The 24,391-nt window shown below is 29.3% G+C and overlaps 2 protein-coding genes across 2 annotated transcripts in view; one reads left to right on the forward strand and one right to left on the reverse strand.

The window, feature by feature from the left end:
* Positions 1-11,645, reverse strand: part of Mtpalpha (monolysocardiolipin acyltransferase Mtpalpha) — a 15,268-nt gene extending 3,623 nt beyond the window's left edge. Inside the window, exons 1-10 of the mRNA XM_014438538.3 lie at positions 11,467-11,645; positions 9,602-9,702; positions 8,487-8,759; positions 7,306-7,556; positions 6,504-6,711; positions 5,867-6,042; positions 5,607-5,777; positions 4,537-4,759; positions 534-743; positions 141-336 (exon numbers count right to left, since the gene is read on the reverse strand). Of these exons, the coding sequence (XP_014294024.1) occupies positions 141-336; positions 534-743; positions 4,537-4,759; positions 5,607-5,777; positions 5,867-6,042; positions 6,504-6,711; positions 7,306-7,556; positions 8,487-8,759; positions 9,602-9,702; positions 11,467-11,539 (1,882 nt within the window). The 5' untranslated portion in view covers positions 11,540-11,645. The remainder of the gene's footprint in view (positions 1-140; positions 337-533; positions 744-4,536; positions 4,760-5,606; positions 5,778-5,866; positions 6,043-6,503; positions 6,712-7,305; positions 7,557-8,486; positions 8,760-9,601; positions 9,703-11,466) is intronic.
* A 258-nt stretch (positions 11,646-11,903) lies between these two features.
* Taf5 (TATA-box binding protein associated factor 5) overlaps positions 11,904-24,391 on the forward strand; it is a 21,643-nt gene continuing 9,155 nt past the window's right edge. Inside the window, exons 1-8 of the mRNA XM_014438540.3 lie at positions 11,904-12,357; positions 12,958-13,137; positions 17,062-17,264; positions 18,553-18,749; positions 19,756-19,954; positions 20,830-20,949; positions 22,104-22,249; positions 23,071-23,208. Of these exons, the coding sequence (XP_014294026.1) occupies positions 12,226-12,357; positions 12,958-13,137; positions 17,062-17,264; positions 18,553-18,749; positions 19,756-19,954; positions 20,830-20,949; positions 22,104-22,249; positions 23,071-23,208 (1,315 nt within the window). The 5' untranslated portion in view covers positions 11,904-12,225. The remainder of the gene's footprint in view (positions 12,358-12,957; positions 13,138-17,061; positions 17,265-18,552; positions 18,750-19,755; positions 19,955-20,829; positions 20,950-22,103; positions 22,250-23,070; positions 23,209-24,391) is intronic.

A 24,391-nucleotide genomic window follows, 5' to 3' on the forward strand; every position in this document is an offset into this window, starting at 1 on the left:
AAATAAATGTAAATTTATCCTCAACCCTTTATTTACATAGTCAACCAAAAACAAAACAAATAAACAGAAACTTATTTCAAACAAGTAGTATAAAGAAACCACTTAATTAAGAAGCTTTTATAGACAAAATAAATGATTACCAAGGAATCCAGCATCAGTAATTTCTTTAAGCAGTTCTTTGTTTCCACCACTAAATCTTTCTCCAAAGACAGTGAAGAGATTGTTACCAATATGAGCAGCAACATCTAGACCTACCTCATCCATCAAAGTAGCACTACCGACTGGCCATCCAAACTTCTTTGATATTTTGTCCAAATCTTTAGGGTCTACACCTTCCTAAAATAAAAAAATTCAAATGACAGTTCAGAAAGCTTTGGTCAGTCATTTTAAAAACAGTTTAATTGAGTAAGTATTATTAAGAGATAACATTTCCACATGACTTTTAAGTCAAATATTTAATATACAGATATATTATTTAATATACAGACTTGTACACTCATCTATAAATGAAACAAGCTTATCAAATTGAATACCTGTAGAATTCTCATAGCTTCAGATGCCATGGTTGCCAAGATTCTTGTAGTATAAAAACCAGGCCCATCTTTCACAGTTATTACTACTTTGCCTTGCCTTAATCCAACATCAACTGCTGAAGCTGCCGTATCTTGGGAAGTCTTATCCGTTGTAATCACCTCAAGCAACTGCATCTTGTCAACTGGTGAGAAATAGTGCATGCCAATCACCTGAAAATAAAATAAGTTTATATAAATAACTAATTAAGAGATATAATAGTTATCAACTATCAGTGACCTAATTTAAATGTAATTGAGAGCAAAAAATATTTTATCAGTAGGAATCCTTTATTTAAAGAAGTTTTAATCTAACTTTCTAGAGGGCACAACCCTATGGAGAAGAATACTGCAAAAACATATGCATCACATTTAAAGGGTTTTAGTTATATTCATTATATAATTATTCAAGATAATTTTTCATTAGTAAAATCACAAGTACAATTCTACTCACTAACAGCAAAGCTATTAAGAAATGTGAGGAATTACGTTTAAGTGACAAAAGTTATTTTATTAGAGACGACAGAGGGTTCACTTCCACCACTTCAGAACAACTAGGTTTATATCTATGAAACTTGCTACACATATTTCTCTAAATTTTATAAAACAAAACCAACCCACAGTCAATATTCTTGAAATTCGAGTATTTATGAATACAGACCATCTAGTCTGTATTCATAAATAATGGTAATTCAATTTCCATACTCGCCCGCTTTTATAAGTTTAATTTTTTCCATCTATCACTCCCCAACTTTGTATGTACACATTTTTCTTCTGAGGCATATAGCTTCAGGAAACTTTCCTCCTATACCTGGGCCAAGTAGGAAATGAAATTCTTTTTTTTTTCTTCCTTTGCAAACTTTTATTCTCCTCGAAAATGTTGAGTTTCTAGTAAACAAAAATAACAAGAAAATGAAGTGAAAATAAAATAATCGTTACGAGTTATGACAATTTATTTGTTATTTTCAGGTGATCCGTTACATCTAAATGAACGTGAGAACAATTTATTCCTGTATATAACAATTTAATACTGTACAATTTATTCCTTAGCTATTAATAGCCAAAACAATTTCCTTTATTAAAATAATGAACTACCGATACTTAGTTTTGGAGACTAGAAACTACGAAATGTACTTCAAAATAAGTCTAATTTTTCAAAGACTGATCTATTTGCTATGAGTAAATATTTCGATAGTATGATAAAACGACCTGTCATCATAGAATATTGGGAGCGAGCTAGAGAGAAGAGAAAAATAACATATAAATCAATAAATGTATATGATGTAAAAAATAGTTTTAAGTCCGAAAATGCAGTTTTGAGGATTCATATTTAATTATGCTGAAGAAAAGATAAATACAGAGAAATATGACTTAGAATATTATATTTTATCTTCTATTAGTATCAACTGCTATCAACTTAATTTATTTATTAGATTTTTAAGTCCTATCCATCCCTCTATTCCCAGTCCTCAAAGTAGTTATTCAAATCATTAATAAACATAGAATAATAGGATGAAGTACAGAAGGAGAGAGGTAACGGATGGGGTGGGAGAATAGAAGAAAGAGAATGGGCACACCACACTTTTTCAATCATTCATGAAAAGGTTAAAATTTAGCAAATAATATGAGAGAAAAAGAGTGGAACCGACGGTGGGTTACAGTAAGAAAGTACTACTCTACCTTCTACTAAGTCTCACAATTACTCCCTAGCCATCACTTTGCCTAAGAAAGTCGTTGGTATAAGCAGAAAATGTGACAAAATTTGATAAACTCAAACCGAAGTAAGAAAGTGATTAAAGGTTCACCAGAGAGGACAAGGTTTGAAATGATACATTATAATATAAGCCCATATATACATATATACAAAATAAATTAATGTTGATACAAATATAGAATTAGATAATAAAAAAAATTTAAATGTTTATAAATTAAAAAAGTAAAATGTTTACATTAGGTGAGAGAGATAAATAGATAGAAAGTTAAAAATGAACAAATCTAGGTTAGAATTTTAGGCGGGAAATGGGCGCCACCATATTGCTCCAAAGACCTGGCCATAACTGGTCTTTTCTCCCTACTAAGTATAAGGACTTACTTCCCCTGATAAGTAGCAAGTACAATTCCAAGAAAACCCATTTATTTTTATCTTTGTTCGAGAAACTATTTCTAGCTGCATTATTAAGTTTTTGAAATATTTTTTATATTCAACTTATCACAATTATGACTTTATTCATCTAAATAAAAACCAAGTTTTCTCTAAACAAGTATTTTTGGCACAGGTATGAAAAAGAATAATGTAAATTATATATCTATCGTCAGATCAAGCTAACTTATTTTAATGATAATTTGATAATATGACGAACAACCAAAAGAAGCCCAGGAATAGAAATCCACTAAAATACTTCAGGAAGTAGGAGAATAAAAATAAATTTCTTATCAGTGCACAAAAACTAAATCTAAATATAAAAACTAAATTCAAGCCAATAGAACCAACACTTTTCACAGGTTGCAACTAAATGATAAAACTGTGAATTAAAAAAAAATAAAATCGTGAGTCACAAAGATGAGGAAGAAAACTTTGTTGACCTGTGGTAAACAGGAGAACTAATAGTTTCATAAACAAACCACTACAGAGCACTGATTGCTTAATTTCATGTTGCTCTATTCTTACCCCAACTGACATAATATCATTCCATTTTACAGTATGTATAATAAAAATAAATTAATTGATACAAAATTTAAATACAAGGATAAAAACAGATGTCTAAAAAACTTGAGTGTGAAAAAAAAAAGGACACAGTTTGACGATTCTTAAAAAATCCAGTTTTTGTTTTTAAATAAGTGAGTTATCAGACAATATTTATCATTAATTTTTAATTTTTGAGAGTTCATTTGTGTAGTGAAATTAACAATTTTCCCTTAACACATGGACACACCTTTTATTCCTCCTTGCAGATATTTTTCGAATTCATCCAAGTGCTCATAGGAACATAGTGCTTTATTTCATATCCAATAGCTAAATTTTGAAAAAAAAAAACAAAAAAAATGTGACATCACCTGTTTTTCCCCATAGTCTTAGTATGCTAAGATGGATGTACCTAAATTACTTATATGATTAAAAGGCTCATAATTGGAAATTAATTTCAATTTAACCATGCATAAATGATTATATTAATGAACCTGTAAAATCAATTCTTCGATTCATAAGCTTTAAAAATTAAGTGTGCATGAGTTTATTACGCTAACAAAACCACAACAGAGAAAATTAATTGATAATCAAATATCTTATTTCATAAGTATACTGATGACCAGGTAAACAAACTATTTATATTGCAGTGACCTAAGTCAAGATATCATAGTCAATAATAAATCAAAATAATAAAAACATTGTATAGAAGAGGAATTGAATAAATCAAATGGAAACAATATAAATTATATGTTGTAAGCTCATTAAAAAATATAATATTCATTAACTAATTCTTCAATAAAACCATTGTTTATTTTTGAATATGTATGAGGTGTTTTTTTTTCTAATTCATTATGTTTAATATTGAAAACTCATGAATAATCAAGCAACAGTGGAATGATAAATGGTTAAGTTGATTATTTTAATCTTAATGTTTTCATGAGATTATAATTAGTATTCTCTAATTTTGAATAATGAACTATGAGTTGTTCTAGAGGTTCATTCCACACATATTCATTCTATAATATCTTAAATTAAGTATATATCTATAAATAGTAGTTGTAGGCATAAGGTATAGCCTTGAAATAATAAAATACCATCAATATACAGTATAGAAAATTGTCAAGAATTCCTACTCAATTTTTTATTACCAATTAAAACAATATAAGGTGAAGAAGAATATACTACAGAGTTAATGTACATTGAAACATAAGGTACCCAAAAGAAACCAATATTTCTTTAATCTTAGCTAAAAGATCACGCATCCACAAATTAATTACTCACTTTATCTGGTCTTTTGCTGACTGAAGCGATCTTGGTAATTTCCAGAGCTGATGTGTTAGTAGCAACAACACAATGAGGAGGCACAACTGCTTCGATCTCTTTAATAACTTTATGCTTTACTCCTAAATCCTCAAAAACAGCTTCAACAACCATATCACAATTTTTAAAACTGTCATAGGAAAGAGTGTATTCTAGATCAGCAAGATAGCGATCTCTTTCAAAACTGTAAACAGAAATAAGAACAAACATTTAAAGAAATAAAGTTCAGACCACATATGTGCATTTCCATGAACATACCATATGTATATATATGACAATGTATATATGTATGTATGAGTGTATAAATATCATAATTATTCGAAAGGCCCCACTGACTAATCTATTTTTCTTATTCAGCACAATCTTTTTTCTTTGTTTAATATTTATATTTATTATTAATAAATAAACCAGTTTTGATAAAATTTATTTGAAAACTAAATTAGTACATACATTTTTTGTTACTTTTGTTAGACAACAAATAAAATCAAGCAATAAGAAGCTTTTCTTATCAGTGGAATCCATAAAAAGTACTATTTAGGACACTAACTGCTTAGTTTCTTTTTTAAACAAGTATCTAATAGAAAATTCAAGTCATCTGTAACACTGAATGTTTAAAATGAAATAAAAAATAAAATAAAAGAAATTGTTAAAGTATCGCTTTAATTTTTCAAAAGTAATATTTGTCATTGCTATAAGAACACACAATGAATAAACCCAGTGCAGGCTAATCCAGAAACGAGTGTGTGGCCAGCAGAAGTAAACATATATTTTTGTAAACAATATTTCATATTAAATTTTAATCAGTACATAACATTTCACAGTTTTCCTATAATTATGATTAATCTATTAAATGTAAAAATCTGGAAGTATATAGAAAGGTATTCATTAATTGATCATATTTATGATTAATAATATTGTACAATATCATATAACATAGGGTACTTTTAAAATTATAATAATTTCTAGCATACAAAGTATAGATGTAACAAATATATATGCATAAATTAGTTAGAAATAATTATCATAATTACGCAGTAAGGCGCTTCCTTTTAACAGCACCATCAAATCCACTAGTGATTTGGTTCATACCCCTGTTGAGACCTTGCTGTGAAGTATCTTTTAAAATGGTCTTGATACCTTTGTCTACTGTAACTTGAGCAATACCAGCACCCATAAGACCTGCACCAAGTATAGCCAAAGTCCTAACAGCAAACATATAATTTATAGAACAACAAGAAAGTTGATATAATAAATTAAATTACATATTAATGATAAAATAAAAATGACTAACTGGACTTTCTTCTCTGGTTTTCCAAATCTATTTTTCTTACATTCTGTCTGGCCCCTGAAGAGCCCAACTAAGCCTTTACTTTGTGGAGTCATGGCTAATTCAGCAAATCCTTCAGATTCAGCTTTATAGCCTGCTTCTTCTCCTTTGTCAATCCCTGTTCTTATTACATCGAGGATCTATAAAAATAAAAATTTAACAAAAAAAAAAACCTTTAAAATTAAACCTGACTTGAATTTATCATACAATCTTGGAACAGTAATGTGTTATTGTTTGTTTTTATTAATTATATCTAACAGAGATAAAAAAAGAATAAATATGATTATTGAAATTTTTTAAAATTAGATTTATGAATCAAATACATAGCCACAGGTACCCTCCCTTTTTCACTCTTTATTAGTTTCTCTAGCAGTTCATTTAGTAAAAGAAAAAAATCATTAAAAACTGGAGAAAAAATTAACCAAAATTATTAAAAAATTAGTGAAACAGGATTGTTTGAAATAATAAAATTTTAATATAAGAAGATAGTTTTAAACTATTTGTTCTTCTTTTTTTGACTGCACCCTGACTATCTTCTTATATTGAAATTTATAAGGTCAACTATATATACATATATAATAAAATTTTAATGTTTACTAACCTTCAGAGGTGCAGGATAAAGACCTCCTGTCATTTTCATGACCTGTCCTTTTGCCTTATTAAAAATTTGGTCTTTTACAAAATCGTACTTTAATGCTATGCCCATAAGTTTATCCACTAAACCTTTCTTACTCCTGTCAACTTTCAACTGGCCTGTTGCTAGTTGACGTGCTGCATTAACAGCTACCTCTTCAAGATACTCCATGGTCCTAAACAAATAACCATAGTATTTAAACAAAATATAATATCTATAATCATTAGATTATAGACAAGTTGAATACTTATTTCCTGAAACCTGTCATATTGAGAGATACATTAAGAAAATTATTTTTAACAAAAATGTCTTAGGAAAATATTCTACAAAAATATTTAGTTGAACTTGAAATCCATTAGGGTGACAGGGCCCTTTGGCATCATAAAATTACTAAGATAGAAAGTGGTAAAAATCACGTTAAATTGATATGCAATTTGGTAACATACATATTTGTGGCAATTTTTTTTTTTTTTAATTTACAGAAAACACAAGTTTCCGATTAATTTAGATATTTTTGGAAACTCAATTGATTTACACCAAGAGACAAATGTGTTAAACTTGAGACCAAGCATTTCGAAAAATAATTAAATTTTTAGCAGAAAACTGCAAATACTTTAAAATTAACTTCTAATGATTCATTTAAGTAAAATTTTTGAAAATTATAAATTCCTTTGATTCAACCTATTATGGTAACATTTTACACTGTATACAATGCTATATTATAACCAATAAAGAATAATAATAATGAGATAAAACAAATAATAATAACCTTTCCTCAGCAGGAGTCAAACCAGGTCCTAATGGCTCGATGAGAAGATCTACCATTCCAAGCTTTTTGGCTTTATCAGCTCTAACACTCTTTCCAGTCAGTTCTAGGTCAAGCGCCGTAGGTATTGAGGTCAGTCGCGGAAGCCTCATAGTACCGCCGCTACCGGGCAACAGGCCAAGCATCACTTCAGGAAGACCAAGGGAAGTTTTCTTTTCCTTAACTGCTATTCGATAATGACAAGCCAATGCCACCTATATCAAATGATTATTTCAGATTCCAGGCACAAACATGATTTAGTAATATTGGATAAGAAGAGTTAGTCCCCCTCCTCATAAATTTTCAAAAAGAAAAAAGCTAAATTTATAAGTAAGATGATAATAACAACAAAAGCTCAAATAAATGGTTAAGATTTTTAATCAACTGCTATAAGCAGACTTACTTTCTCTTTTACTTTTATACATCATTATAAGAAATAAATATGTAAAAAAAAAAAAAAAAATTAAACTTTAATGGTTTAAGAATGAAGTTTTATAAATTCAAACAGCAAAGGAGTAAAAAAGGTAGGAACTTTAAGAATGATAGACATAATAAGCAGTAATTATGTTAAATTATGTAATTGGGTTAGGTTAAAATGAGTTAATTCATACGTATTTAAGCTAAGCTAAGTAAGTGATCCTTTTAATTTAATTTAAAAAAAAAAAACTATTAATGTAAAATGCTAGCTATTAAGTACTTAATATGGGTTTTATAAGATAAAGAGTCTATACTAGCGGTGTAATAGTAAAGTAAGAAAGTTTGGAAAAAAAAGGAAAGTTGAAGAAACTTGAGAAAAAACATTTTATAGCCCATAAAAAAACAAATACAGCATTGCATAAGTTCTTACTGTAAATAGTTCTCCCTACTAATTGGCATAGTTTTCCATTTTAAAACTTTGCCTGATTCCTTTTATTTTATGATCCTGATAATAAAATCAACCTTTCTTTATTTTAAATTCATATAAGAGAATTAATATATAAGTCATTATGTAAAGTGATTCAAAATCTTAAATCTACGTACAGAATATTAATAAATTAATTTTCAAAGATAAAAAATGTTGGATATTTAATTTAAATAACAATATAATGTTATTAACTACATAACTTATCATTTATTTCTAAGAACAATTTAAGGTAATAACTAACTTCAAGTCCTCCTCCGAGACAAGCACCCATAATGGCAGCAACAACTGGCTTTTTCATTGTTTCAACTCCTTTTAATATTCTTTGACCTGATTGTGAAATTTCTCTAACTTCTTCTGCAGTCTTACATTTTTCTAACATACTTATATCTGCTCCAGCAATAAAACAGCCAGGCTTTCCAGATATTAATACTGCTGCTCTCAAAGCTGGATCATCTCGCACTTTGTTTATTGCCAATTCCAGTTCTGAGACGACTTCGGCATTTAATGAATTCACCTAGGAAAAAATAAATTTAGATTAACAGCGAAACTAATCAGTAAACATCAATTAAAACAAATATAATGAATAAATAAAGAAATGCGAGAAATTAATAACACAAAAGACTAATAGTTTAGGGAGTAAAATATGAGCAATATATTTAAAATCATTAAACCGCTAGATAAAAACTTTAAAATGCATCTATCCATTAAACAAACAAAAATTGGTCATGAACAGTTCAAATCCATAGAAATAGGTTCATATAACTAACTTTATTAGATTAACTTTAGAAATCGTTTATTACAGGAGATCTATTAAGACATTAGTCAAATTTAATTTATAATTGGAGTTATTAAAAATAAAGTTTATTATATTTAATTATGTTTGTGTAGCTATTATTTGCTACAATCTGTTTCCCAGATCTATTACTGAAACAAAATGGAATAAATAAGTAAATATTAGATTTTTTATGCTCTTCCAGTGATTAAAACTGTCTTTGGAACGAGCTCCCCACCCTCTAGTCCTAACTTATTCTGTTTCAGTTTGAAAAGAATGGTTGGCATGGAATATAGTTAAAATGAAACCAGACATTAGAAATAATTTGAATAAAAGGATGGAAATCGCCAATAATAGAACGAAAAGAAATTTTTATGTTTGGTTAAAAGACCACATTGTAGGATTAAAATAAACACAAGGTCGGTTTGAGAAGGAGAAATATAAATAAGATGAAGGATTCATAACTTTGTAATCTAAAATAATTTAATATCATGTGCTGGAACAAATTATTTTTAAATGATTGATTTATTTACAATCTCTTAATCAAAAAATTAAAAACAAAATTCTTAACACCTTTAACATACCTTGACATTCGGAGAATCTAAAGTAATGACTGCTACATCGTTGACTACTTTTGTTCGTGTGTGTTTTGGTGCAGTTGAATATAATCTCCATTTTAATGATCCTAAGAAAAATTAAATATTTAATACAATTAATATCAACACTGCAAGATTATCAAAAGAATACTTAACAATCTTGATGGAAAATATTGTATAGGAATATGCTTACAATGCTCGTTTAATTTATCTTTAGGAAAGAATGCAGGATAATTCAAGTAGAATCCAGGAAGAAATTTTTGTAATGAAAAAATCAATTGTGGAGAACAGAACGAGGAAAGTAATACAACCTGAATGATTCAAGAATTCAAAAAGGTTTCAAATACAACTAATTATAGTCAGGCCTATTTGATTAGAGAAAAAGATATAGACGAAATAACTAAGAACTGGTTTGTCAGAAATACTCTCAATGGAACTCTTGAATCAATGGTAGTAATTTAAAATAATACTGGACAAGAGCCAGGAAGCATTTGAAGTAAAAGCAAAAGCCATTACTCTAAAGCCAATAAGCTTTTAAATAAACAAAAATCCTTAGATAACCATTCTTTACAAATTCAGAGCATACATTCTTAAGTAAAAAAGAATGAAGGAAGAAATTCTTTAAATTCCTTTAAAATATTAAATACGGGGAATTTATTTAACAGGAGAAAAAAAAAAGTTAGTTTTGGCTTTCTAGTACATGAATTTTACTGTGGATGTTATCACTAAATATAGGTCAAGATGAAAGCCTTACCATTGCAATATGATTAAACCTTAAATTTCTTGAAGGAAGATGGTCTGGATGGTGTTCAAAAAAAGTTACTCCAAAATAGTCTCAAATAAATAGCAAGAAAAACTATTCATTTGAGGCCTAAATTAAAATAATTTAAACTTAATAAGTTAGTATTAAGTGTAATTACTGATACTATGAAAATAAAAAAATATACATCTTCTGAGAGGGTCAATGGCTACAAGTGATAATTTTGCTGATGAAATTTTTCTGCTTTTAACCTGTGCCTGAAACAAATTTATATTTTTGTACTGGCAAAAGCGTGAAAATGCCAATATTAACGATTTTTTCAATACTGAAGAATAAATTTGGTACAGGCACAGGAAGATGGCAAATACAAAAATTCTAATTCCAAAAATTGTCACAAGGGTTATCACTAACTCATATTTACAGGTGTTAGACAAGAATACACATAGATCATACAACTAACTATATTACAGGATAAAGCTATAACAAATAAAAATATATTAATTGAAATGCTATGAAATATAACAATATTTATGAAAATATTTTTTAGTTCATATCAAATAAAGCAATGGTTAGAAAATATTGAGGTGAATAGCACAAAGAATTAGCAGAAATAAAAGATAAATTTTGATAAAACAAAGGATCAGTAGTAAAGATTCTCATATCTAAGTGTACTAATCAAGATACAACATAAAATCTATTATCACTGATAAGCACTGAAGTCCTAAAATAGAAGAGCAATTTTTACCTAAAAAGATATCTCTTTTGGTGAAAACTTTTTATTACATAAACGAAATTTAATAATTAATTTAAACAATTGGACAGATACCAATATCCTAAACTTTATTGCTGTGTCATACAATTCAACACTGAAATGGGCACAGTTAATGTAACATTAAAAATTTAATAAATAACCAAGAATATAAATCCAAGTTTATTGTTAAAAAGTAAGAAATATATAATATGCACATAGACATTAAAAGAAATAAAGGTACAGTACTTTTCCAACGATATCTGTCAATTTCTCAATTTGGTTAATCAAACTTAATTTTTTCTCTAATCATATTTTCGTTGTGAATATTACATAAATATGTACCTGCTGATGAAATAAATTTGATATTGTTCCTGGAAATCTCGCCTAAAACACCAAATAACCTACAAGCAGCCATGGTAGAACCTGTCTTACCGTAGGTCTCCTTGAAAAAGACCGACACTGAAACTTAGATAAGAAAAGCGCTTAAGGCACTAACTGTATAAAATTTCGAATGATCCCTAAAATTACTCCCAGAGAAAGATTCTCATATCTACAAATTAGTTTGTATAATCCTTTAAATGAATATTTAAGGACTTATTAAGTCATTTGTTTTTGTTTTTCATTATTTATTGTATGTCCATTAGTAAAGTGAACCAATAAAATTTTAAAATAATCTTTTTAGACATAATTAATACTTAATGCATTATAGTATATTTAATATTAAAATATATACATTAAAAAGTGTCTAATAAATGAAGCATTATTAATTATAACCTTCTGGAGGTTACAAAACAATGAATGTTGTTTGAACTGTACAAGTTCAGTGTAGTCTCGTACTGAAGTCTCACTGTATTTGTATGTTCAAGTTAAATAGTTCCACTGTTGTGTGGTTTAGGATCTAGCCATTCCCCATATTTATACATTCCATTTCCTGATCATACTTGTGTGTGACTGTCATAATTGTTTATTTGTAGTGGACATGTATAAACAGTTTTTATACCTATTTTACTTTTAATTGTTAATCTATCGTACTAAATTGTATTATTCGCATTAGTGTATCTTTTAATCGGCCCTCTGCAAGTTTTATAATATCGTGTGAAGATGGAATCAACAGCTCAAGATATTTCACATTTATCCAGTGTTCAAATTAAAACAGAGCCAGATTCTGTTGAAACTCCTGATAGAACAACACTACTTGCTGTTCTTCAGGTCTTAAGGAAATACAATCTCAAAGTGAGTATTGGATTATGCTTCATTAAGTGTTTCTGTAAAATGCACATTAATGACTTAATTATAAAAAAAAATAAATTATTGTATATTGATATGCCTTGTCATATTCATTAAAATTTGGAAGAGTATGTTTTAACAGTTGGTTGTTCCTACTGTCAAGTAGTCATTTTGCAGTTACAGGTATAATTTCTTAGCTATCAGTTTATTTTTAACATTTTTATAAGCTTTTCAACTTGTTGATCTCATATACTATATAATTTAATATAACTTATAGTTGTGAGTATTGGGAAGTAGGTGATTATTGGTAGCATTAAAGCTGAGACTTTTTAGATGATATTATTAATATATATATATAAACAATCAAGGAAAAAGAATGAATAGTTTTCCTTTAGTTCCTATTGCCGTTATTTTGCATTATTTTAATTGATTTATTAAAGGTAAGGAGTAAGGAGCACCCTTATTTAAAATCTTTCTCATCTGTTATAAGTTCTGATGCTTCTTTATCGTGTATCCCAATTCTTGTGTTCCATTTTTCTTGAAAATGCTAGGAAGAACTGTTGAAATGTATTAATTATTCTTATTGACTCATTTAAATAATTTCAGGAAACAGAAGAACAGTTGAAAAAAGAAGCCAAAGTTTCTGATGTCCCTACAACACAAGGGTCAGATTCAGAAGTTAGTAGTGTTCTGTCTACCTACAAGTCTGAAGGGAATCCAGATTTATATGAAGATGCGTATATGGACTTAAAAAAGTTCGTTGATTCTTCTCTAGATGCATTTAAGGTATAGTACTTTATTTTGGTATGGTATACATTTAAGGTATGGTACTTTATTTTATTTCAATACATTCTATCTAACGGACTGCAAAATAATTTGTTTTAAATTAATTAAAAGAAAATTTATGATAAAAGTAGTCACATTATCATATGTTGGTTTTAATTTTAGTGCGTCACTTATGCATTACATACTTTCTATAGAAACATTATATTGAGGTTAATTAAAGGCTAGCCTAGACGAGAAGTGAAACCATACCAAACTTTGAACTGAAAATTGACTAGATAGAAAATAGTTTCTAGATTAAAAAATTATTTATTTTTGTTTCTTAGTTTCCTTACTACTTTAGTTCAGCAGTTCCCAAAGTGTGGAAAACTGGGGTGCCCCAATACTACTTTCTCAAAATATTCCAAAAAGAAAAGAAATAAATGTAGAATTAAAATAGCAAATTTACAGTGCATTGCAGCATCTACTCTGCCTAACAACTGTCTTAAGGATCTAAAAGCTATCGAACAATATGCCTCCTCCCAGTAGTTAGTAAGGTCCTGGAGCACATGATTGTTCACAGCCTGAGATCAATCCTAAGTGCTGCAGACTTGCGGATGACTATCCACGGCAGTTCGGCTTGACCTGTGGCAGAGGAACTATAGATGTGCTGCTGAGAGTGTGTACGGACATGGAGGAAATGGCGGAGAAATATGTCTAATTGATCATGTTTGACATCTCTTCTGCCTTCGACAGCGTTTGGTGGCCCCGTGTACTCCAGCGGTTGCAATTGCTCGACACCCCAGTAATATATACTTCTTCTTTGGTAGTTACCTCAATAACAGGAGTGTCAGAATCAGGGGTAACTACTACGAGGTCGAGAGAAAAATCGAAAGAGGATGTCCGCAGGGTTCAGTCTTAGGACCAGCTCTGTGGAAGCTAGTATTCGATGAGTTGCTGGGAGAATTAGAGGACAAGGGGTTCCTTGCCGCGGCCTACGTCGACGACCTGGCAGTCATCGTGGCCAAGAACAGCAGATCCAGACTAAAGCCAGAAGCAGAGAGGTTTGCCAGTCTCGTAGGAGAGGTGCGTGAAGAGGAAGTTGAGTATGGCAGCAGCTAAGACTCAGGCCATACTCATAAGAGGCTCCACGGACAGGGGTCATCTTATCACCCTGGATATCCAAGGAGAGAGGGTTAGACCGGGTGAGGAGGTGACATATCTTGGTGTGGGGATAAGAAGAAGATGCAACTTCTCACCTGGTGTATCTAAAGGACAGGGTAACACTGTCACTCAATGGATTAAGTAGGATAGGGGGTGTATTTTGGGGCCTCAGGTACCCTGCAACGATGACCATATATAAAAGTCTGATATTGGGTATTCTGAGGTACGCATCCCCTGCGTGGAGCCGAAACCTCACGCAGACACAGGAGAGAAGACTGGCCACCATACAGAAATTGGGTCTGCTGAGGGTCACAAATACATACAGAACAGTGTAACATGAGGCGGTGCAGGTGCTAGCCGGAGTGATGCCCCTTGACCTCATCCTCAGGAAGGATGCCCTTAAATATGAAGTAAAGAGGCAGGGACTAGAAATGATACCGGAGGAGCTCCAAGAGAGGATCGGTGAGACTCCAAATTTTGGAACAAAATACTGCGAGAGGACTCAATATAGGAGTGGAATGGACAGTGGGTAGTAAGCCAGAAGGGCGCTACTCTGAGAAAATTCTTCCCTACCGTCCTTTCTAGATTGAAGGCTAAATGGGTCCTCCCAGACTATTGGGTCTCACAGATCCTAACAGGACACGGGGGGGGGAAAGCTGCAGAGCTTTGGAAAGAACATTGTCCCCCCCCAGTGCCCCACGTGCGGAGTTCCTGAAACAGCAGAACATGTAATAGTAGATTGCTCTGCCATGGAAGAACACCGAGCCAGGCTGTTGAGAAAGACCGAGTTCATTTACGGGTGGAAGGAGGTGGTGGGCACAACTCATTTCACCATGGAAGGACTTGACCATCCAACATCATATCTACTGCAATTTAGTATAATATGTAATGGGTCCTCGATAGAGTTGCATGTCGAACATTTATCATTTTTTTAACTTTAATTAATGTCAAGCCGCGATTTGTACGACCATGGTTAATTCTTAATCTTGTAAGTAGGACTATATCTTTTCTGTTTAGCTTAACACAAGTGTTAAAGAACCATGGGCGTGGAGAGACGTTAGGTTGGATAGTGAAATGATCTTTACCTTTCGAACTTGACTCCCAGACATACCTATCCTGCCATTCACTAATGAAGTCTTTTTTTAACCATCTAAAAATTTCCTGTAAAGGCAGTTTTGCATTTTCACTCTTCCCAAACATCGTTTAGCTATATTGTCAGTTCGCTCATTGCCGTACAAACCCACATGACCTGGAACCCATTGGACCTTAAATTTGTTATTTGATGAACTATGAACTTCTTCTACTATGTTCTTAATTAGGTAAGATGAAATATGTTTTTGGGTGAACTGCATACGGAAGCGGAATCTGTTAGAATTATGAGTTTTGTATTCTTATATTTCCTGTTTGGTATTTTTAAAGCTTCAACGACACCGTATAATTCAGCACTGTATATGCTGAACTTGGTGGGGAGGTTTATCGATGTATCCTGATTATATAGGACATCATATATCCCGACTGCAACTTTGTTTTTATCTTTAGATGCATCTATATAAATTTTTAGATAATTTTTATACTTTTCAGACAATATTTCTAATGTTTAGAACTGTCAGTGGATAGTGTATTTTAGTCAAATCTAATTGAAATAGTTTGGGATTGGTTTTTATGGTAATTTGTGACTTTGGAATGGGAGTACATAGGTCGAGCGGTCCGGGGTTGATGGCAAGTGTGTTAAATAGATGTTTCGATTCTTTGGCTATGATCCCTACTTTTGGAATGAATAAAGTGTCGTTTCGAATAGCTTGATATAGAGGGTCGCAACTGTTAGAGGCCACTTTTAAAAGGAATTTTTTTATTAACCAATTTCTTCTCATTTGGAGAGGCGATTCGCCTGCTTCTGGTTCCAATGCATTTGTAGGGCTTGTGCGGAATGATCCTAAACATATCCTAAGAGCATTGTTTTGTGTTGTATCTAGCTTTTTAATTAATGGTGAGCTTGACTTATTGTATATTATGGATACCTTGCACTGAATTCTTTATTTTAATCCTCAACTTGGCCATCTATGACAAGAAAACCAAAGAAAAAGAACTACTGTTTATTACATTCAACTAGCTTTAATTTGAATACTGGCAGACATCTTTAGTTTAATAGTTCCTGAGATATATTTTTTCATAAATAAAAAATATTCTCAGAACAACTAGAAATCAACATTTTGTGAATTTATTTTGGCAAATATTATAAAAACTATTTCTCATATGAAGATAAATGTTTACTACTACTACTTTATATCACATTAAACTAGCTTTAATTTGAGTGATGATATACATCTATATGTCTAATTGTTCGTGAGTTATAGATTTCTCAAAATAAATTTTCTAAATATTTATTTTAAATAATGAAATGACGCTTTTTAAAAAACTACCTCGAGAGCTATTGAACTCAAATAGCTCTATTAGGGCTCATATTTTTCCTATATATATTCAGGTCCCTTCATTTATATAATTATTTTTATTTTATTTTCAGGCCCAACTCATTTTCGCAAAGCATCAATTCCTGATTAATATATAAATTATCAAATACTTATTTGTTTTTTCTGTAACATTTTTGGAAAAACTTAGCTACCATGACTTGTCCAGAAAAAATTTGGTATTTAATAAATAAAAAATATAGTTGTAACTCACGACTGTGATCTATTGATTGAAAAGATTATTAACAACTGCTTCGTTTTGTTGAAATCAACTGTTTGGTGTGAAATCAACAACTAATTTTATTTTTTTCATTTTCAGCATGAACTTGGAATGATACTGTATCCTGTTTTTGTACATATGTATCTTGAATTGGTTTATAATGGCCATGAAGCGCAGGCCATTAAATTAATGGAAAGATTTGGAAAAGATCAGGAACATTATTATAAAGAAGATTTGCAACGGTTGTCCATGGTTACCAAAAGAGACCAAATGAATGGAAATGAAATTACTGATACTTTTAGGTAAAAATGGAACAAACATTTTATTTTAAAGTGTTGTAAATAAAATTTAAAGTTTGAATTATTTAAATTAAAAATATGCTTTTGTAAATTGAATTTATCTTTAATATCCAGATAATTACATAAAGATATATATCATCTACTCCTAGAGTTGACGAATCATGTTCTGTTTAACTGAATTATTTAAATTAAAAATATGCTGTTGTAAATTGAATTTATCTTTAATATCCAGATAATTACATAAGGATATGTATCATCTCCTCCTAGAGTTGACGAATCAATGTTCTGTCATGAAGTGAATAAACAAAATGTAGAGTGAAGTGGGTCAAAGAATTATTTAAAACTAGGAGAATTAAATGTATATTATAGCCTTATCTGATAAATTTTATTAATAACAAATAGCCTTTTAAATCAAGCAAAGTTCTCGAAATTTAAAAAAAAAAATTGCTCTTGATTATGTAAACAAGTTATCTTGAATGAACAAACTATGGTATGAAAAAGAATGTCTTTTCGACAAATTTTATTTTTTAATTGAATAATCTCTTTTTATAAGATTTTTGAAAAAGGAAATCAGCTAAATTTTAAACTCTAAATAATTCTAGTAGTTCCATTGTTTTCAACTTCTGAAGGATTGAAGAATTTTTTCTTTAGAGAACTTAAAAACTCCTTCAATAACAAAAAAAAAAATCTTAGTAGCATTTTAAATATAGAAACAAATAATGATAAATTCCCTCCTTTTACCTCCTAAAATTCAAAACAATGGAAGGCCCTATTTACTTATCAACAACCTATTTTTCTAACTAGTTATCTGGAAGTTACGTTTAAAAATAATTGGCAATTAGTTTTTAAGTGTTTAAAAACTTAATCCTCTTTATATGCATAAAATAATATGTTTTATAAGTTCGTATTGTTGGTGTATTTCATTAATTATAAGTGCATAGCTATTGGTGCTTGTTTTATCTTGACTGCACTTATGAAATAAATAACAACTTTTTACATATAAAACATTAATATTTTTTATTGTTAAAATAATAACATTTTCTTCATACTACTGATACTAATCAACTTTTCTTTTATTTTCCATAATATTTACATCTTATTGTTCAATTTCATTGTCTCTGGTCTGTTCATGGCAGCTGTCAACATTTTTTAATTTATTTTACAATAGAAAAAAAAAAACATAAAATATCATTCATCATCATATATATATACTGTTTGCTTGCTGTAATGTCCTTATGTACTACAACTAGAGCACAGAAGCCACAAATGTAAATTTTATTAATGATTTCAGGTCAAATGAGTTTATAATAAGAATGTCAAGAGATACTCTAGCTACATTAAAAAGGCATTTACAAGAAAAAAAACAAAGTATTATTTTAAATATTATTCAGGAGCATCTGTATTTTGATATGTACGAAGGTGTAGCTCGAACAAAATCTCAAATTGATTCAGTTGCCGGTGCAGTGATTGGTGAAGCTACTAGGCAAGGTAATAACGACTATTACACAATAAATTAAATAAGATTGGCACAAAGGACCAGAGTGAGCATTACATAATAAGTAAGTGAGCACAAGCCAAGAGCCAATTGTGATTTAACAAAGTCCTTCAATATGTCTTTAATTAGTAAAATAGTGTTTATAAAATCATATTACGATTTTGTATTATTGTATCATTTCAAAATTATTAAATATTGACAGGATTAGTATTAAAGTTTTTTATTTTTTGCTAACAAATTATTTCATGGTCGTTTGAACTCAGTTTTTAAATTATATGAAGGCTATTTTTTTTTTAAGTGTAACTTTGTGAAATTATTCAGTAATATCTTTTCCAGTTACAAAAAATATTTTTTATTATTGATGTTACTACAACAAAAAAAATGGATGTATTAGTGTTGTTTCTGTTTCCATTGTTCATCATTCAAACAAGATTAAATAAAATAAATAGATTATGGTCCAGGTGTGGTAAAAAAAAAACTCAAATAGTGATAACTACTTGAGTTTTTTTTATCGCACCTAGGCCATATTCCATTTATTAATAATACAAAAGGTCAATCAGCGACTTTCCAAGATTAGATTTAGTTTTCTTAAATTTATTATTAATTTAATTAGTATTTTCAAATAAATAATTTAATAGTTCTATACTAAGTAAATTAAATGTCTATTTTCTAAATAAAAAGTAATTATCAATTTTTATTACTTTGAATAAAAATAAAAGATTGACAGTTTTCAAGGGTTAAGCTTTATAATTTTACATATATAAGAACCTCATACTTGTATGTATGTTAATGATTAATAATTACATCAATAATTATATTTTAACTGCACAAAATATATGTTATAAAAATTAATAAACTCAAGTTTATTTTTAATTATTTAGTATTTGTAGTGAGTTAATTAAAGTAGAACTTGCCAGTTTAATATTAACCTTAAATCAATAAAAAAATGCTATTAGTATGTTTGAAATTTATTTATGAATTTGATTCTTTTTGGTGCAGACAATAAAGCCAAAGTTTATTATGGTCTTCCAAGAGAGCCTGATTACCAATATGCTGCCGCTGAAGATGACGAGGATACAGAAGCTGATGGTGGTGATAAACCTAAGAAGAAAAAACAAAAAAAAGAATCTTTTTTCAACAAAAAATTAAAAACTGATCCTAATGCTCCACCCATGGATCGAATCCCATTTCCTGAACTGTAAGTTTTTTATTTTCTGTTTAATACTAACTCAATTTTTTAGTGATGCCAAGCAATGGTAATTTATCCATATCAGATATTATTTGTCATCATTAAAGAAAATATTGTTGTACCTATTTCACTCTTCTTTTGAAAATTCTTTACTGATATCTCTTTATTTCTTCATATAAACTATTGAGCGACTTCTTGGTTAAGCTTAAATATCCTGATTTTGAAATAGTAGACTTGATAGAAAAAATCTTTTATAGTTCCTTAACAATAATAACATTCAGAAATATTGATGTTTCAATTACCGTTTATGTAGAAAAAAAATCAGTGACACTAGTTTCCAATTAAATTCTCTGAGATAAATAAATATCAAATGACTTACTTAAAATGTACAATCTTAACTAACTAAATGAATGCTAAATTTGCACAATGAATCAGTCACAGTATTATAGAGATAGGAAAAATATTTTTAATTTTGTGGTCTATAATGGTTTCTGATTACATCATCTGTTCTGATTGATTTAATACCTTCTCAGGGCTCCTATATATTAAATTAACTTAACTTATACAATTTATTTTCTAATCACAATGGTTTAATACCATATAGAACAAATAAGGTTTATCAAACCTAATCAAGAGTGACAACTGAAAGAAATATTTCACTTGTTTAATTTTCTATTAGTTATGGGGAAAAGCTGTAACATCCTAAATACTGGAAAGTGCCAGGTGGCGTGTCCTGGGAGTTGTCACCCTTCAATCATAGGCCACTACTACCAGTACTGTTTGTTGTAATATTTGTATGTATCTGAACCTCTCCACTCCCACTCCTCTATTTTTAATGTGAAATTAAGTTCAAATTGTAACTAATGTTTTTTTATTTATTATAGGAAGGACAATGATAAAACTGAGAAGATCAAAGCCTTGAGAGAAGCATCAAAAAGGGTTAACTTAGGAGTTGATGGTTTACCATCTATTTGTTGTTATACACTACTTAACTCTGCTCAAAGGTATGGTTTTATTTTATTTTTGGTTGTGAATTATATCCATATTTCTTTTCTTTTCTTAAAAGGAAATCATTATATTCACTGCATTTTTAAAAATTATTTATTTAATGTAAACATTTCCTTGCAACAATATTGAATTTAAAAACTGTTTTTATTCTTTATGAATCAAAATGTATTAATAGGAAAAACTATTTCCTCTATTTTATTTCAGTATAAAATATAAAGTTTTATTTTGATTAAAGTCTCTTGTCATGTCTTTATTTTATTTTATTTAAAAGTCAATAGTTGTTGGTTGATGACTGTTGTCTATGCCCTCTTAGCAAATTTTGATTTGTTTATTTTATATTCAAACTATGTTGGAAAATGATAATTTTAATGTTGGAAGATCGTTGATTGACTGTGTGTAATATATAAAATGAAGATGGTCCAGTAGCGATCAAAAGAACTCAAATAGTAATTAAACTATTTGTTGTGTGCCACTGTTTTGTTTCACTTTGCAGGGCTTCGTCTGGGCTAAAAAAAGATACAAACTACTAAAATTATGTAACAAAGTTAGAGAATAGATAACATGAAATAAAATTAAACTAATGTGTGGCTAAATATGATTTAAATTTTTTATAAAAATGAGCAAAGTAAATTAAAGAAAATAAAAATAAGATGTACAGTGAAAAGTACAATTAAATAAGAATTACAAAAAGGTGTTAGACGATTAATGAAAACTGAAATAATAAGAAAGAAATATTAAAATACATTACACAATAAAAGATGGAAAATAAGGGAACTAATAATAAAATAAAGGTCAATAAAAATGAAAAATAATTAACGAAATAGGACAGTCACCTTTTTAAATTGATGTAAGTTCAAGAATGATCTAAAGGTGGACATGAAGTACTAACAGCTTAAAGGAGTGGGGAATTTGTATTTAACAAATATGTTATTTATATTTGAAAGCAAAAAGAGAAATAGCAACTCCAGGCTGTAGGATTTGTGTGGTTTGTTTTCCTGATGAGCTACAAAATAAGATATAGCATCTTAAACTGTGTTAGTATTGGTTTCTCTAGCTCAACATTAGTCAGAAATATGTTGTGGAGGTTCTATCTTGTTTTTTTTCCCTCATTAGTTGGTTATCAATATTATCAAATTGATTTTCTTTTCAGTGTCATTTGTGCTGAAATATCTGATGATTCTACCATTTTAGCAGTGGGGTTTTCTAATTCCCATGTAAGAGTTTGGAGTCTTCTAACACAAAAGCTTAAAGGAATGAAATCTGCTGACCAATTACAAGATATTGATCATGAAGCAGGTAATATATCATTTTTATTTACTCAATTTTTTTGTCCTACGCTATCATAAAATCAAATATAGGAAATTATTTAATACATTTAATTAGTACTTGATTTTTTATGGATATGGATTTTTAACATTATTACAACCCTTTAATGACTTAGTTAAATTACAATCAAGAAATGGAAAGTAAAACCTTTTAGTTAAAGGTTGCCTGTTATATAGGTTGTTGATATTTATTTTTTTCCTCCCCTCCTTCTATCTAAGTATATTTGAGCTTATCCTACTGGTTATGAACCTATTCTAGCCATATTGGAAAGGCTGAGATTCATTCTGTGGCTCTGCCAAATAAATTTTTATTTCAACCTCTCTGGCCAGCTTCATCTCAGACCTGAGATTGTTTAGGTTACATCTTAACACTTTTGACCTCCATGACCAAATATTGTTGTAACTTTTGAATACTGTTCAAATTTGGATGAAATTAGTACTCATGTTTTTCATTGACGGGAAAAAAAAAAATACGTTGTTGGAAAACCATTTCCAGACCTTAGATAAAGAGTGAAATTTTACCAAATTTAATTTTGTAATAGTTAGTTTCTAACTCTTATGAATAAATTTCTCAAGGTATTATTAAAACCAAATAAAAGTGGCTTGCTTTTATTTACTTCCACTGGATATCTACGAATCTATGCGTAGTGTTTCAAAACTATCCAAATATTTTTCAGGTGACTGAACTCTTAATATTCCTGTACAAACAGTATAGGGTTGTAAGTATTTTTAATCACTCTTTGATAGATATTAGTTCATAATTAATTTCAATTTTACTAACTCTTGTTTCAGAGGATGTATGGGCAAGAATAATGGATGAGAGGAATGCTGAATCTTCCAGATTACTTTATGGCCATTCTGGTCCTGTGTACAATGTTTCTTTTAGTCCTGATAAAACACTATTGCTATCGTGCTCAGAAGATTCAACAGGTAATTTCATTTATTTTGTATATTGTTTCTACCAGTTATGTATTGTATTAATTCTATTTTTATTTTGTTTTTCAAAAGGGAGGTTAATAGCTAATTTGTGTTGTGTCAATATGTTATTTTTAGTTTATTAATGAGTTTCCATGATCTAAAATTAGTGCTTTCTTCTATGAATGTTTTATAAAAAGTACAGCAAGTTAAACCATAAAAATAAAATAAAAGGCTAGTTCTGTTTTTAAATTAAAGCTATGTTTTAATTTATCATGCCAATGTTATAACACTTTAATTGCTCGTGCTTGAATTATAATGACTTAATGTACTGAAGTTTATCTTTCTGTAAACATTTCATGATTTATAAATTCTGCTATCATTATTATTGTAATGAATATAGAATGATAGTATTGAATAATAAGTCTTATACCTACTCAATGAAAGTGTCCCTGTATTGACACGTGGTGTACAAAGGTTGATCATATACTATCAATTTTGATTTTCTTTACTCTTCCTTTCTAGGCTGAGTTTATTGTTCATGTAGAGTTAAAGTACACAGAATAGAGGAGGTTTATGTCACAATTCCCTTGCAACAATTGGTTTGGAGATTAATAATAATAATTATGTATTATATATATAATTGACCGCATAACTTAAAATATGAAGAAGATGGTCAGGATTGCAGTAAAAAAAAGAACGAATAGTTTTTAACTATTTAATGTCCGATGTTTTGCCCCACTTTGCAGGGCTTCATCAGGGCTATAAAGATACAAAAAACAACTAAGAACATTACAACAATAAGATACAAAAAGGTAAATTAAGGTAGGATAAATATTATGCAAAAAATAAGTGATAAGAAAATTTCATATAAATAAAAGGAAGGCATAAAATAGTATTAATATAAAATGAACAATGTTAAGAATAAAAAATTATGTAAAATATATACGGTTAAAAATTTTAATTAAAGAATAAAAAATTAATATATAGGGAGATGGTCAGGGTTGCGGTCAAAAGAGAAATAAAAATAGTTTACAACTATTTATTTTCCAACATTTCGCCCCACTTTGCAGGGCTTCATCAGGGCTAAAAAGATACAAAATGAAACTATGTTAAGATAAAATGATAGAAATAAAAATACAAAGATACAATGAAAAGAATAAAAAAAACAAAAAACAAGTAAGAGCAATAGTTTCAT

The sequence above is a fragment of the Halyomorpha halys genome, unplaced genomic scaffold (genome assembly GCF_000696795.3).
Source record: "Halyomorpha halys isolate HHAL.00 unplaced genomic scaffold, Hhal_1.1 Scaffold59.1, whole genome shotgun sequence".
NCBI lineage: Eukaryota > Metazoa > Arthropoda > Insecta > Hemiptera > Pentatomidae > Halyomorpha > Halyomorpha halys.